This window comes from Epinephelus fuscoguttatus, linkage group LG16 (assembly GCF_011397635.1).
Source record: "Epinephelus fuscoguttatus linkage group LG16, E.fuscoguttatus.final_Chr_v1".
NCBI classification, from domain to species: Eukaryota; Metazoa; Chordata; class Actinopteri; order Perciformes; family Serranidae; genus Epinephelus; species Epinephelus fuscoguttatus.
Genome location: NC_064767.1, coordinates 17,699,982 through 17,715,540, shown reverse-complemented (window position 1 = coordinate 17,715,540; position 15,559 = coordinate 17,699,982). Strand labels below are relative to the sequence as shown.

Genomic DNA, 15,559 nt, shown 5'->3' with positions numbered 1-15,559 from the left:
ATACACTCTCGCTGTGAGGTGACAGTGTTAACCACTGTACCACCATGCCACCCATAAATACCCTACTGCAGTGGTTTCAGTGGTCCAGCCCACTTGAGATCAAATCGGGCTGTATGTGGCCCCTGAACTAAAATGAGTTTGACACTCCTGCTCTAAAGGTTTGAAGGGTTAATACTTTTATCAACTCAAAAGAACCAATCCAGTGAAAAGACTCGGTTCGCCCATGACTATCTGCCTGGTGCTATCAGAAACTGAAACAGAAGTTGAGAAAAAAAAATCCCCCCGTGAATCTCCGCCTACCATGCTGCCCTGCACTAGGGCGGTGACTGTAAACCCCTAACCAGTTGCATCAGGTCACAACAAGTGTGTCAGCAAAATGGGAGCCGATTCGACAAAGTTTCCTGCGTGGTTTTTCACCTTTAACGTTATTCTGCTCTGTGTGTCAGCGTAAGTACCCAGACCACACATGTACTGCATTTGAGCCATTACAGGTGTTATTTCGAGACATGTTACTGCACCTAGCGTCACCCCTCAACAGCGTTTCCGGGATCTGGGTTAACAGCTAGGTTAAATTTAATATTAGACACGACTGTTGCGGTTTAGAGGTGAGGCTGAGGTTGAATATTAGACTATTTAACACGACATATTGTTGTTGCTACGGGCTAAGTTTTCAAGGAGGAAACAAATCGTTGGGTGACAGAATACGCGGTAACACCAGAGTTCAGAATTCTACGCAAAATATAACCGTTAGGAAAATGTGAAGGAGTAAACAAAGATAATACGTGTGTTAGGTGATTGTTTAATAGATTATTTCTTCGATTGACCATACTGAGATGTTTAACTCACTTTTACTTTCGTTTTTTCATGTCCAGCTCCCTTTCCTCCGCTCAATTGACAACCGGAAGTCGAACTTGTAATGATGGCACCTACGAACATAACGGGAGGATCTGTTGTCTGTGCGGTGCTGGTAAGTGTCAGTGTGGGGACAGTATCCTCCTGAGACCCTGGGTCCTCACATGTGGACGTCACATTTTGGTTTTCTTGCACCTCATATTTCATTCTGCTAAACTTAGACGTGTTGTCCTTGTTTGTGGACACTTTTTATGCTCAGTAGCTGATCCCAAAGTGGAAAAGGTACAAAAAAAACTCACCAGATGTTGTGGTTGAAACGTGTTTATTTGTGCTAAATAATCTCTGTAGTTAGATATGGAATACAAATTTGACCAATATTAGCAATAAGTAACAAGCTAGTTAATTGGGAAGTACTCGTTTGAGGACACTGGGACTTCATTATTGAATTATTCCAGCACCTCACACAGCCCAATTAGGTGTGACGAACTGTTCCTACATACAAAAAGGTCATTCGTAGACTGGAGTATGGAGCAGGGCAAATGCAATAGAGAGTTATAAAAAGAGCAAATCACAAGGCTTTCAGATATGTTGCATTATTTGCAATTTTGTAGCCAGCCATGTTCAAGCATTGAAATTAATAGTTTTCAGTAGTTTTACACCTGAACAGTAACCTCTAACCCTGACAGTTACAACACCTTAAACAATTGTTGCATTGTTTTTTTAGGTGTTTTTTTGTTTTGTTTTTTGGCACAACAATGTCCAGGTATTGAAATAAACAGGTTTATAATTAATTAAACACTTGTGGCTATTACAAATAAACCCATTGTCCCTATATGAGGACATCTTTTTCCCCAAAACTACTTCCTGTTCAAAGACAATGCTTAGTTTTTCCAAAGATACTGGAATACTACAAGATGGCCCACCTACAATATACTCCCATTGTATGAAATGGTATACATTTCCGGTCTCCTAATTAGGTGTTGTCCCCCATACCCCAATCAAAGACTATGGAGAACCACCAATCAAAGACGAGTATCCCCAACCTCACTTCTGTCAACATGTGTGTACCCTTACTGGCTGTAAGCTAAATAAATAAACAGTCTGGGAAAAAAAATTTTTTTCCAGCGGATGTCTTAGTTACAACATGATGAGCTAACTGGAGTAGTTTCATGTCGTATCCGACAACGGGAGGCTTTTAACAGATGACGTTCTGATGGGTCCAATATTTACTTCCGTGACTATGGGGCGGCCATAATCTGTAATCACGTTCATTTCTCCCACTGAAGTCAATGGACTCAGGACCTGCTGTTAGTCTCCTAAAGGGGCGTGGTGGTCGCGAACCCCACGTGACACTGATACAGTAAGCTGACTCGCAGTGGACCGTCTTGGTTTATCCACCATCTTTGGTTTTTCACACTTATCAGGTCCTACATTCCCAAATAGCTTGGACAAATTAAAAATGCACACCAAACACAAGCTCAGAGGATATGAAAATCAGTTAGCAAATGTAGCTGCCTTTGTTTTATTTGTTTTTTTATTAAGATGCCGACAAATGATCCAAGTCAATTTGGTAGAAATGTGATTGCAAATTCTTCCTCTTGAGACCAAGGAAATTCATTAAGAAAAGATATATATAGAAACTATAAAAGTTTTATAGTTCACTTACCTGAGACCCGGAAGAAAAAAAGGTTTGGATATTTTTGTTTTTTAATTTATTTTTAACAGAATTTAAGTAATTGTGATGTAAGAAATATACCACACAGATTTTTTCTCATATATGTGATTAATTCATGTTTTATAACATGCCCCTTGTTGTGGACATCAGGCCAACCTTTTCCACAGAATTTAGGTCTACATTACAGTACAATACATTTACATTATAAAACTTCCATAAAAGCCTTGTCCCAATTAAACGCCCAGTCCCTTTTACTAGCCTGGTGTAACTACACACTTTGACAAATAAACGCCTGTCTCTGTTAGAGACCTGGTCCGGTTGCAAAGCAATTAATTTTTTTTAATAGAAGTTCTTCAGATGTATAAATGCAGGTTGTTGATTACCTCAAAGTATGTGTCCATTCCTAGATTACCCTGGAGGTTATTCATATTTCTTTAGTCGATAAGGGTCCACCGATTAAAAGAATCAAAAGGGGTTTTTCATAAAAATTAATCCAAGTTGTGAGTATTTTTTAACAGAATAAAGTGGTGGCTACAGTAATCTTCGAGCGCCGTAACTCTTTCTCTCTCTGTTGCGCTGTCTGTCTAGATCGGATGAATTATTTAGAATTGATATATTTTCTGAAGCCTAATTTTTAAACAAGTAATATTCATACTAGTTTATATAAACAATTTGATCATATTCCTGATCTTTGCTGAGCAACAGTTAAGTGTGAAAGGAATTAAAGGCCTGTCCCAAATATAGGTCCATTGATTTCAGTGATGTAAGCAAATAATAACACGGGCTGTTAATTGAAGTTTTATGGTAGTTAAATTTCCTTTTAAAGGAACAGTGTGTAAGATTTAGGGGGATTTAGTGGTGAGGATTGCACATTGTAACCAGCTGAAAAAATTCAATGAAAAATTTCATTCCTTCAATGTTCATTGTTCACAAGGTTTTTAACGGGAGCCGAATTATCCACAGAGGTCTCTTCCTCCCCAAAACAAACACACCAGGTGATTAAATGAAATGAAAACACTGAATAAGGAAGTTTCACGTTTCACTAAATCTCATTTGCTCATGTGTGTCCATACTGTAGGTCTGTACCTGGAGCAGCACTGCACCATGAATCTACAAGTTGGAATATGCAAGACCTGTGATCCAGGGACGTACAACAGTCAGCCTAACAGCCAGAGGTCCTGTGAGCCCTGCACATCCTGCACACAACCCAATGGTATAGACATAATGGAACATTAACGTTTCTTTTTTGTCTTCCAGTCTTTAAAAAAAATACAGCTTGAAGCAATGTGAGAGTCTGTCAGTGCTTCTAATGCCAGTTGTGTGGTTTTACTGTCCTTTTAGCCAATCTAGAGGTGGATGAACGCTGCACCCCCGCCAGGGACACAAAGTGTCGATGTAAAAAGGATCACTATTGCAGCAGTGGCCCAGAAACCTGTAGGATCTGCTACCCATGTAAAGAGTAAGTTCTGCTCCTACAAGTATCCTTGAACTGGAAGATGTTGATGATGTCTTTAAAACAGTGCCACAGTGCTGTAACAGTTTGAGTCCATGTTTCTTGATGGAGGTAGTTTGGAGAGTGTGGAAAAACATGATAGTCAAAAACTCACAGCAGCACTTGAACTGAATTTACCACAATGCCCGTCATTTACTCATCAACCTTACACCGGGTTGTACGGTTACTGTCTTAACATAAATTAACAAAATAGAGTTCGGCACAGGCATCTTTTTGTAGCAAGAGTGCCACCTAACTAACTATTGTGTGTTTCGTATCCGTGTTTATTTACTTGTCCTCATAGGCTGCCAGCAGAGTTTTAAAAATATGTGTATAAAGATGTGAATATCTGTCACTCATACTTGCTTTTCTTTTGGTTCAAGGTGTGGTCCCAAGGGCGTCAAAGTAGCCTGTACAGCGAGAAACGACACAGTCTGCAATGAGAAAACTGATGGTATGGTTTAATTCAGCATTATTGCATTATGGTGGCTTCAGTAAGTACATTGTCTTATTGTTTGGGATCAAAATGTAATGTGCCTTTGTGTTTCAGGGGGAGATAACACAGGGATGATAGTCGGTATAGTTGGCGCCGTACTTGCAGTACTCGTGCTTGGTCTTGGTCTTGCTGCATACTGTTGGAAGATACGTAATGGCCGTGAGTATATCTACCACCACACCTACATTTAATAGGACCAGCAGAGGGCACTAAAGCCTCATGTGTTCCTTAATAAAATAGCAAAGTACAGTGATAATAAAGGAGGTTCATGTTAAATTCAACATACATTCAGATTTAATCACTCTTGTTGTGTCTTCTAAATTCTTCGTTTAAGTGTCTTGTTTTTTCATTATTTACCTCACAAGGGAAGAGACAGCCGATCACAGAAAGAGAGATGAATGGAAATGCACGTGATGTGGTAAGTTATTCTCAAGTGTTATCATCTCTTATAGTCTATTTTTAACTCTCTGACCCGTTCGAAGATGTTTGTCCTTTGTTCTGTTTTATCTAACCTCTCTTGTCACACTTGCACATGTGCACATGTGCCTGTATAGTAAACACTTTTCTGTCTCTTCTCTTATGCTGGCAAAGCTGCCCCTTTCTATAGGAGGTGCAGGTTAGTTGTCTGTAACCTTTGGTGTCCGTGTTAGTGTGCATGCTCTGTGTCAGTACCGCTGTGGTGTAACGTAGCTGTAAAGGTTGTGTTAGCAGTTTGATCACTGTTTTATTAACATTTATTCTACTTGTGTTTTTCAGGAGATGCAGCCACTCGCAGGTAAGAAAAGATCCACAACGCCTTTATTTATTGATGCAATATGAGAGCTTTAATTGCTGTTTCTCTACATTTTGAGCTTGTTAGATGAAATAGCTGATCAGTTGATAATCAGACTGAATCGACATGTCATTATGTCATTATGCAGTGTGATATTGGAGCCCTATCTCACTTCAAAGTCGTCGAAATCCGGCGCTTGGGCAGTAACTTCCGCCGTCAAAAACCAATAAAAAAAGCTGTCCTTTAATGTTGGCATGATACGCGGCCGGTTGCCGATATAGTCTAATGGTGTGCGGCAGCATTGGTGGGGGGGAAGCCGCAGGACAATCAGGAAAGTTAAGGTGGCGAAAGGCTGACTGGGGCAGGCGGGAGGGTTGGTGGATGGTTCCAAGACACTTGAGAGAGCGGTGTTCAAGTCCTGAAAGATTCTAAAGCCGAACCCTGTTCCTTTTTTCTTGTTCCTTTTTGTGTTTGTTGTTGAAGGAAAAAAAAATGTCAATTCGCGGTGTTGTACCGATGTAGTGTTTATTTTGAAAGAGACTCTATGTAAACGGTCAATTTCCTGCAAACAGAAGTGTACTGAAAGAAGACAATGCATGTAACAGGCAGAACTTGACACGGCGTCCCAGAACATCAGCAACCAACGTAGGGTACCTTGCACGTCGTATGTCGACGTGGAAAGGCCGTGACCAAACGTCAATATGTGACGAGGTCGGAGTGAGAATGTGTTGGAAATTTGTGTTTGGTAGGGTTGTATTTAGGTACTGTAAAATTTAAATTAAAAGCCTCGTCCCAATTTAATGCCCAGTCCCTTTTACTAGCCCGGTGTGGCTACACATTTTGACAAATAAAGGTCTGTCTCAGTTAGACACCTGGTCTGGTTGCCAAGCAATTTTTATAGAAATTCTCTGGATGTTTAAAACCAGGTTGTTGGCTACCCACTTGAGCTAACATTAGTTCAATCAGGAGAGACAGAAGAGGGATAATGTGTTGTCTTTCCTTTTAGTTCCAGTTTTGGATCTCCAGCCTCACTTGCATAAACTTGCAGAAGTGATAGGATGGAAGGATATGCACTATGTAGCAACGCAGAGCCATATAACACCCGCTGTTATTCAGTCTTGTCAGCTGGACCACATCAGAAGTCAGGACCAGACATACCAACTTCTGGAGATCTGGGTGGAGAAGCAGGGCAGGAATGCCTCAAAGAAGCTTGTCGAAATCCTACAGAAAGGTGACAAAAAGGGCGCAGTGGACAGGGTGATGGAAATATTGTCTAGAGAAAATCCTTCAGCTTGAGTGTGTCTGTTGTGAGCACTTTTTAAATATCTGCAGTGCTGTCTGCTGTGTGAATTGTTCTCCTAAAAGCAATTGAGATGTTTACATTATAGGATCAAAGTGTAACTACTGATAAAAGATTCTATGTGTTGATTCTGACTGTACTTGAACTTTTTTAAAGCAGAATTTAGGGTATGATTTTGGAGAGCTACTGTGATCTGCAACGGTGGTCAGGGAGGAATTACTAGTATCTGCCCCCATGTTAATGAACTAATGGTGTGAGGGGTTTTTTCCTGAAGTGTGGAGTATAAGTGTTCATAATGATTAGATTGAATATTGCATGCACTGGTTTACGCCTCTCTCCACTTGTTTTTATAATAATGTTGGTCAAAAGCCAGAAATATGCTATGTACTGTTTGTGCCACCATTTGTATATTGTGCAATAAACTAATAAATGTGTTAATAGTAAAAGTGTCACAGGGATTTTGATCGTCTAATGTTCATATAGCTGTTTTTTCTGTTCACGTGTCCTTCCATAATCTCAAACCAAATTACAACAGTACATCTTAACTTCTGAGAACTATCAAACTTTTATTGCTGTTTTGTCAGGCTTGTTGCAGAAACAGTACTCTAGTTATTTAATAAGTTCTATATTTAAAAGTTTTTGTAAGTATCAAAAGTCTAAACTAAAATATAGGCCATCTGTATCATATTTATAAGTACTTAACAAAACAGTATGGGGTGCAGTGATGTTACTTTGTTACAGATTAAGAGCATAAGTTGAATAATTATTGAGTATCCTGAAATAAGTACCAATAAACCCACATTATTTTCACATCTTTTGTCTACTTGCCGTGTATTTTGTTCTAGTTTCTGTTTTATTGCCACTAGGAAAACCAACAAACCCTCAAATTTGAAAAGCTGCGAGGTGAACTTTTGTCATTTTTGCCTTTAAAACTATCATTATTTCAAACGTTTTTGTAAATATCGGATACTAAACTTAAAAATAGACCATCTGTATCTGCTTTATAAGTACTTAACAAAACAGTGTGTAACAATACAGATACATATTTCTAATTAAATAATTATTAAGGCGAGACACTGCAGGTGAATAGGGTAAAATTTTAAAATAATAGATATCATGAAACTTCCCCAGTTGATTACTTACAATAGTATTAAAAAAAGTATTACAAGTTTTTAAAATTGTAATGTTTAATTATGCAAATTAGACATTATCTCATTAAATATGCGATAATTTGCATAGATTTTAGAAAGATAAATCTGAACATCTGATAAAGTCAGGTGCAAAATTCTTTTTTCATTTTGTTTACATATAAGATGGAAAAAAATTACAGAGAGATTTAAGGATATCTGCTTTTATTACCTAGAAAATCAAAATAGACTGTCCATAGCCTTAAAAAAAAATCAATTTTCGCCATATTTTTGGGAATAAAATGTCACATAAATCAGGCTAGGAATGATTTATTAACAAACCCCTCTGTAAATATCTTCAGAATGTATAACTGGAAGGTTTGGTGTACATAGGTGCTACAGAGGCTGAGATGTTCGACTTGGAGTATGACAAAAAACTCATTTTGAGAAAACGGCATTCGAAGATTTACATAACAACATAACATAATACAAGTAGACAAAATGTAATAAAATAAACATCTAAATGTATAATTTGAATGTTTCCATTATAGCAGTTTGAAAGAATACATATACAAGGTGTAAACAAGCCCAAAATCTCAAAATTGACCACTGCATGACAAAATCAATGTTTTTGCTTGCCTAGTCTCACCTTAAGTACCCTGAAATAAATACAGATAGACTTACATCCCCATTATTTTCACATCTCTTGTCTATTCACCTTGTATTTTGCTCTGTTTTTTTTTTTGTCTAACTAGCACTAGGGTTGCAACATTTATTTTCATTATTAGTTTTTAACACTTAAACAATACACAAAAAGAAGAAATCCAGGACAGAAAAAAAGAAAAATATAATGATGACAAAAACAACGGAAAAACGCAGGAGATGAATGACTATAAACTGAATAAGTTGAAGTCGAGCTTGAATGGAACATGTTTTAATCCTTTGTAACCCTCTCGCCCATAATTCATCTGAAATTGCTTCACCTGTATCCCCAGACCGAGCCTCTTTAATATGGAGAGAAGGGTTTGCTAAAGTAAAGAGATGGACAAAATGTGGAATGAAATACTTGGATGTGGGAGCTCTAGTCATTAGGTCATAAAAGTCGTGCTGTGTGGGCAGTGTGTCAAAATCAGGTAGTAGCTGTCCAACCAGATTTCTAATTTGGAGGTTATGAAAAGTGACCAGGAGGGAGACTGGATTTTGCCTGGAGTTTGGCAAAAGATGCAGATTGTTTATTGATATAAAGAAGTGAATTCAAGATTGAAATTACAAAAAAAACCCACACACACTCACATCTGAAAAACTGAAACAAATGAATTTTTGTTGTTTTTGCTTTAAAAATAAAAATTGACACCGACTAAAATTCTGTCAATTCATTGTTTCAGCTCCAACTGGCACTTTTCATGGACAACAAACAACAAATGGTTGCAATTTAAAGTATTATCCTTTTGACCCATTACCCTTTCTTGTAGATGAATCAATAAATTCTTTGTTCAATAAAATGTTGAAACATTTCCAAAAGTCTTTTCACTAGCATACAAGACAGAAAAGACACACATCTGGACAACTGAGGGGCTGAAAATAGAAAATGTTTGGCATTTCTGATAAAGAACGAAACTAAAAGTTCTGTCAATTCACTAATCGCTTTTAATAGAATGACACGAATCAGAGTGGATGACTGCCTGACACAAGAATCCCCTTACAGCTCAGTATAGTGGTGATGTGAAAAGCGAGTGTCCGAGTGCAGTTTCTCTTTTATGTATAGTGGTTTGGTTTCTCAATCCAAGTTCCACATTCTGTAAAATGCAGATAATGTGGTCAGCGCTGACAAGAAGTTGGGATCGGGAAAGTCTGTAGTTGTATTCTACCTTTGTGCACCTTTTGTAAAACAAATCAAAATATATTTTACTTTGAGATTGTGCTGAAGGGTTTTGTAGTGGTAGAAACATTGCGAGAATGTATGATGAAGAAATCGACAGTGAGGTCACTTGATGAAAAAAAATTAAAATAGGATTTACAAAGAATAACCAAAATAATCAAAAATAGATCATTAAACAAAGTTAAGTGGATGAATATATAGTAATATAACAGAGTCATTTGACAGCAGGGATTTTTAAACAGCAGGTTTGGTGTTTTAGGGGCTTTCCGCAAATAAATAGCTGTTGTGTCATCTGATGGGTATTTAAAGGTCACTTCACCCATATTACCAGATGCAGATACTTGAATCTAGGTTTCATTAGTCCGAACTTTAAGATATGTGATTTCTGCCTCCACACCAATGTAGGTGTTTGAGGTACTCAAACTGTGAAATAGTCATTTCGTTTCAAGCCATACATGGGCTGGCACCCCAGTACATTGCTGAACTTCTCTGCCCCTACTCCAACTCTGACCTCTTGGATCCTCAGAACATTGTCTTTCAACTGTCCCACGATCGAAGCTGGTGGGTAAGGGAGATCGTGCCTTCACAGTAGCCTTCCACTCTCAATCAAATCCTTCCCCTCCCTTGACACTTTTAAGACAAATCTTAAAACGTACATGTTTTCAATGGCCTTTGGTTGTTTGTAGTTGCTTTAATATTGTAGTACTAGTCCATACACATTGAGTACAGCATACCATACCATGACTTAGTCATACCAAAAATTAGAAAAAACACAACAACAGGGGCCACATCGGTCGCATTTTAGCCATTTTTAAGCATTTTTCTGTTGTTATAGCGCCACCCAGTTGCCAATTAGAGTTAAATTTCTCCAGTCACCTTGAGGCGTCCTGTTCTACATATCTATCAAGTTTAGTAAAAATCGATACAGCGGTTAGGCCTAGATAAGAAATTAGCTCTCTAGCGCCCCCATTTTGTTTGATGGGGTCAGTAATGGAGGGGTCCCCTCAGATTATGTGTGGTCATATGCCTACAAAGTTGCGTGGTGATTGGTGAAACCCTTGAGATGTTATACACCTTTATGTGATGAGCCACGCCCTCCGCAATATTCATTGCCTTATAGAAGCTCAGTTTTAGTAAGTTTTCCAACTTTTGCCAAGAGGGAACTTTAGATATTGGTCCCTAGATTATGTTCACTGAGTTTCATGCAGATGGTCAAACTTCCTAGGAAGAGATCCATTTGAAGTGTTTTTCAAAAAATTCAAAATGGTGGGAAATCTGTATAACCGAAAGTTATGGGTTCTTGAGGCAAATTTGTTCCTCATGAGGAGAGGCATCTCTGTGCAAAGTTTCATAAAAATGCTCATACAGCAAAATAACATGTTTGTCTTAGGTAGACATCGGCGTAGACAGACATAAAACCACCTAACACTTCGACAGATTCATGTTTCAGTCCCATATAACCATGAGGAAGGAAGCCCATCTGTTCAGCCCAGTCATTTCAGGTCTGCTGATTAGCCTGTCCACTTTCATTTCTCATTGTTGCAACACTGGCACCGATGTGCCCACATTCACTTTTAAAATCAGCCAGAGCTGCTTTCAAAGGTCAGTGTATGTAATTTGTGATGACATCCAGGCATAGTTTCTAATATTACTTTTCACAGACTCTTTTTGTTGAGACATCAGCACCCTCAGTGTTATTATTTCTACAGTAACTTTACATCATCGTCTCCTTTTCATTGTCAACAAAATTCAGTTTGGCATATATCTGTTTCCTGGAAATTATTTTAAAAAATGACAGCACATGGGAATAATTTTCAGTGAAGAGAGTGGGTGGGCTATATAAAACTACAGATTAGTATATGTTGAGAATATTAAGAGTACCTGCTATGGTCATAAAAACATATACAATTATCAAAATGGAGAGAAATGATGCTGCAACTCCTACATTGGGAAATATAAAGAGGGAACATTTGTTTCAGGGCCAACCCCAGACGTTTGGGGGCCTAAAGAAGGATTTGGTTTTGGGGCTCCTCATTATAACCTGTTCAAATGGCACTGAACAAACTTCCCTGCTAAAAGAAAAAGCATAGACCAGCATGGTTTACTGTACATGCTATTAACAGCACATGTTGTTCTTGCACTTACACACACACATATATATATATATATATATATATATACCCACATAAAGTACCACAATTTGTATGTAACCCATGTAATCAGGGGGGCTGTGATCATGTAATCAATGCACTGATGGTAGTTAAGAAGGAAGTAGTATAAAGACCAAAAGTCCACATAAGGAGGTAGGCTGGGGTGGTGAAACAAAGGACTTTCCCCCATAAGACCAGCATTTGGAACTGTGTGAAACTATAGCTCCGTTTCCACCAAACACTTTCAGTATGGTACCTTTGGAACCAAAAGTAACCCTTCAGACATGGTACCTAGACCCTAGGTCCGTTTAGTGTTTGCACTGCAAACAGTACTTTTAAATGTGGGCAGGGCTGTTGTCACTCACTGCTCTGTCCTGAACTGTATTTCCTAGCTCTTCACTGGTGACACAAGGGAACGTCTGCAACTCGTTTATCATTAACAAAATGAGGGCAAAATAGAACAGGCTGCAGTGAGAGTCTCTCTCCATGGGTTATTGAAAAATAGCGGATTTGTGCATTTAGTCCTTCTCAGGCAAGCTCAGGGGTTTAGTGTTGCCGTAGCCACAGGGTGAGGATTATAATAAACGCAGCTCACATTATCCGGTCGAAATTAATATATATTTTCAAACACTTAAAGATCCTAAAAGTGCATTTCATCCAAAAGAAACAATAAAAACTACAGTAATGGTCAAAGTTACCATTGAAATTTGAGGTGTGATGATGGATTCACATTGTCAACTCATAGATCTGGTAACATTACAAGTTAACGTTCCACCTTAAAAATTGCCAGCAGTCAGCCCAGTAAATTAAAGTACTTTTTCCTCAGACTCCAGCTGCTGCAAGAGGCAGCAAAACATCCTTTCATTTTATAGTTGCTACTAATGTATGTAAAACTCTCCATGGTATGAACAGTGGTTACATAAGTCTAAAATCATGCCACAGCTCAGCCCTGAGCAGAGTGACCGTCTGCTATTGACCAATCAACAGACTGCAGTGTTCACAGCTCCACCTTTTAGTATCAGATCTGTGTGTTAGGTACCCCAACAGAGGGGGGACCAAAAATGGGAAAAGTACAGAACGGTTCCACTGGTACCATCCACAACTTTTCACAGTGGAAATGGATAAAAATACGTACCGAACTGAACTGTACCGTACTGCTTGGTGGAAACGAGGCTCAAGTGAATTTTGAGTTATTTTAAGGTACATCATCACCATGTTTCTTTTCCTAAACTTGACCTATGTGTAACTTTACGTTATGTAAGTAACGTCATTCATTGGGTGTTAATTCGTTAGTTATCATACAAACTACTGTATGAGAACATGTCGAGCACAAGCAACAAGGCTGAAAAATGAAGCCAACACCAAGTGCCAAAAAGTGCAGTTCTTTGAACGGCCACTTGAGGCTGGCTCCAGACGACAGTCAATCCTCATAGACCCCAGTGTTACAATAGCCAGCTTTACAGCAGAAATAAACATGTTTACAGCCTGATGTAAATGATTTGAGTCTTAATAGTTAATTTCTCCCTTTACGACAGCTGTACAGGGGGTGGATTTTTTTTTTTTTATATAACTCTGACGTTTACATTTTATCAAGGCTAAAGTTACACATAATTAAGGATGTGGTCACTTTGAGTGACAGGCTGTCTGCTGATAGTGTCCTCCATCCTCCACAGCACCAGCCTCTTGCCCAAATATGGTCACTTCTAGCTCCACAAAAACCAAGATGGTGACAACCGTAATGCTGAACTCGAGGCTCAGAACGGGTGTCCACAAACCAGTGGGTAGCTCGGTCCCTTATTTTTACAGTCCATGCTGCTGCCTAAATTGTCCATCTTGCCCGTCTCTGAGCTTTTTGTTTTGTCACAATTTGTTGGCAAAAATGGCACAAAATGCTGCCAGTTTTTCTTTTTTTGTAAACCTTTTTACTGATTGAGGATATGGATAATACTAATAAAATATATTTTTAAAAGAATTCTGTTTTAGACTGAAAAATTGCTTAAATATGAGAGAAAATATGATGCATGAATTGAGAGACTTTTGCAGAAACATGGCTCATTTTAATTAATTTTTGGGGTGTGGTAATAATCATGGTTGGAAGATTCAAGATTATCAGTATCAGTGCAAACCTTATGTCTTCATGCATTGTATTTACAGATGGAGATACAAGTCTAGATTTGATTTCCTTCCTTCCACAGAGCCTGGTAATAACTAGGGTGCAGCTGTGCAAACAAATTGTTACATAAGTGACATCACCAAAATATGAGTGAGTGCTCCAAAAACATGGGGTGAATGTGTCCTATCATGTTTTCCATGCTGCATGATCAAATTGGTGGTGGGAAAGTGTAAGGAGTCAGATAAACGGACCAATAATACCAATCATTAGTGGTAGACAAGTGTAGTAATTGAAAAATGGATAAACTAAATGTAAACAAGAATGTCAACCGGATGTAAAACAGTAAGTAAAAGTAAAATGTACAGACGTTTTCCAAAATTTGAACCTATTTTTTGAGCATGACAGACAACAGGAGGTGTGTTTCATTCTCAAAAGTTTTTTAAGTATCTCTAGTGGTCTTTTAAATAAATTAAATCAGTCAGTCTTCTTCATGAGTTGCTTTTCTTACAAGCTAACAGCAGAAATAAAAATATACTTCACATATTCTGACAATCATGGCCTCTTTAAAGTCTTCCGCAACTTCCTCCGTGCTTTCTTCAGTGTGCCAAAAAGTCTGTCCCAGTGTGTGAAGTATGGCGCATAGTTTACTTTAAATTTTAGGTGGTGTAGGTCATGATGCCGAGCTCCTCCGTAGAGGCCAAAGGGCACCAGTCCATGTGGAGACCAGGGGAATTCATAGCCAGAGTGCGCCTCCACAGACAGATACATGTTTGTGATGAAGAAGAGCATCTCGGTGAGTGGATGGCAGTCCAGAAGAGCAGGGTTCAAGCCTGTGAAGAAGGCGAGGCTCAGCATCTCCCACACGCTTGTGTTTTCTGTCATCAGGGAGAAGGTGGCTGTGTAGATGTGGTGCTCCTTATGGAAGACATGGTAGAGCCAGGGCACCTTGTGATGCAGCAGATGCCACAGAAAGTACTGCATGTCGAACAGGAGGAGGCAGGCAAGTACGTCCTTAACAATGCTCAGCATCTCAGGTGCAAGTGCAGGAGCAAACACAGGTCTCCAGTACCAGTGCACGACAGAGAGGGGGAAAATGAAACACACATGGTTGTGGAGAATTTTGCGCAAACACCTCCAAGCCATCGCCCATGTCACCTCGCTCTGAGGCTGGATCTTGAATCGATGCACCAGGGTAAGTCTGGAACAGAGCAAATCCAGGCAAACATAAGGCAAGCAGCAGCTCAGGTAAACTGACAGAGAGAAGAAGACTGGGAAGAATGGAGATCTGAGGAAGCTCTGATGTCTTAACCAGTCCCAGGGAACCTGCAGAAGGAGCGTCTCTGTGCCCTCGGAGTTTGTCATCTCTGCTACAGTGTTCGAAAACGTAACTGTACTGATGCATTTGTGCTTATTTCAGGGTTCTCGAAAAGTGTTGCGTAAGACACAAAAGCATTTCCTGAGGGGTGTTACACTGAAGACACTGCCAGACAAAATATTTGTATTCATGACAGATACATCCACTCCTGTGACAGTCGTTCACGATGGCACAATATTAATTTATCACTTTGAAAACAATGGAAATATGTGGATTTGTTTTAGGTTGGCATCCACATAGGAGTGCCAGTGTTGATACAACAGTGTCTGTCAGTTTACTGTGTTTAATGTCTCCAAGTCGACTTCAGAAAGTTTGATTTGCTCAAGCA

The 15,559-nt window shown here is 39.0% G+C and overlaps 2 protein-coding genes across 3 annotated transcripts; one reads left to right on the top strand and one right to left on the bottom strand.

Annotated features, from left to right (window-relative positions):
- Positions 1-305: 305 nt before the first annotated feature.
- Positions 306-7,401, top strand: fas (Fas cell surface death receptor). 2 transcript variants are annotated; one of them, XM_049600103.1, is made up of 9 exons: positions 306-447; positions 873-967; positions 3,606-3,740; positions 3,869-3,986; positions 4,403-4,473; positions 4,570-4,674; positions 4,881-4,933; positions 5,272-5,290; positions 6,404-7,401. In XM_049600103.1, exons 1-9 carry the CDS (start codon positions 377-379, stop codon positions 6,520-6,522), a joined length of 786 nt encoding a protein of 261 aa, XP_049456060.1. In that variant the 5' UTR covers positions 306-376; the 3' UTR covers positions 6,523-7,401. The 2 variants fall into 2 exon arrangements, with proteins under 2 accessions (XP_049456060.1, XP_049456059.1); XM_049600102.1 differs by having other exon boundaries at positions 6,294-7,401.
- Positions 7,402-13,749: 6,348 nt separating this feature from the next.
- On the bottom strand, positions 13,750-15,218 carry LOC125903279 (cholesterol 25-hydroxylase-like protein). Its single transcript, XM_049600105.1, has one exon. It carries the CDS (start codon positions 15,216-15,218, stop codon positions 14,409-14,411), a length of 810 nt encoding a protein of 269 aa, XP_049456062.1. The 3' UTR covers positions 13,750-14,408.
- Positions 15,219-15,559: the final 341 nt, after the last annotated feature.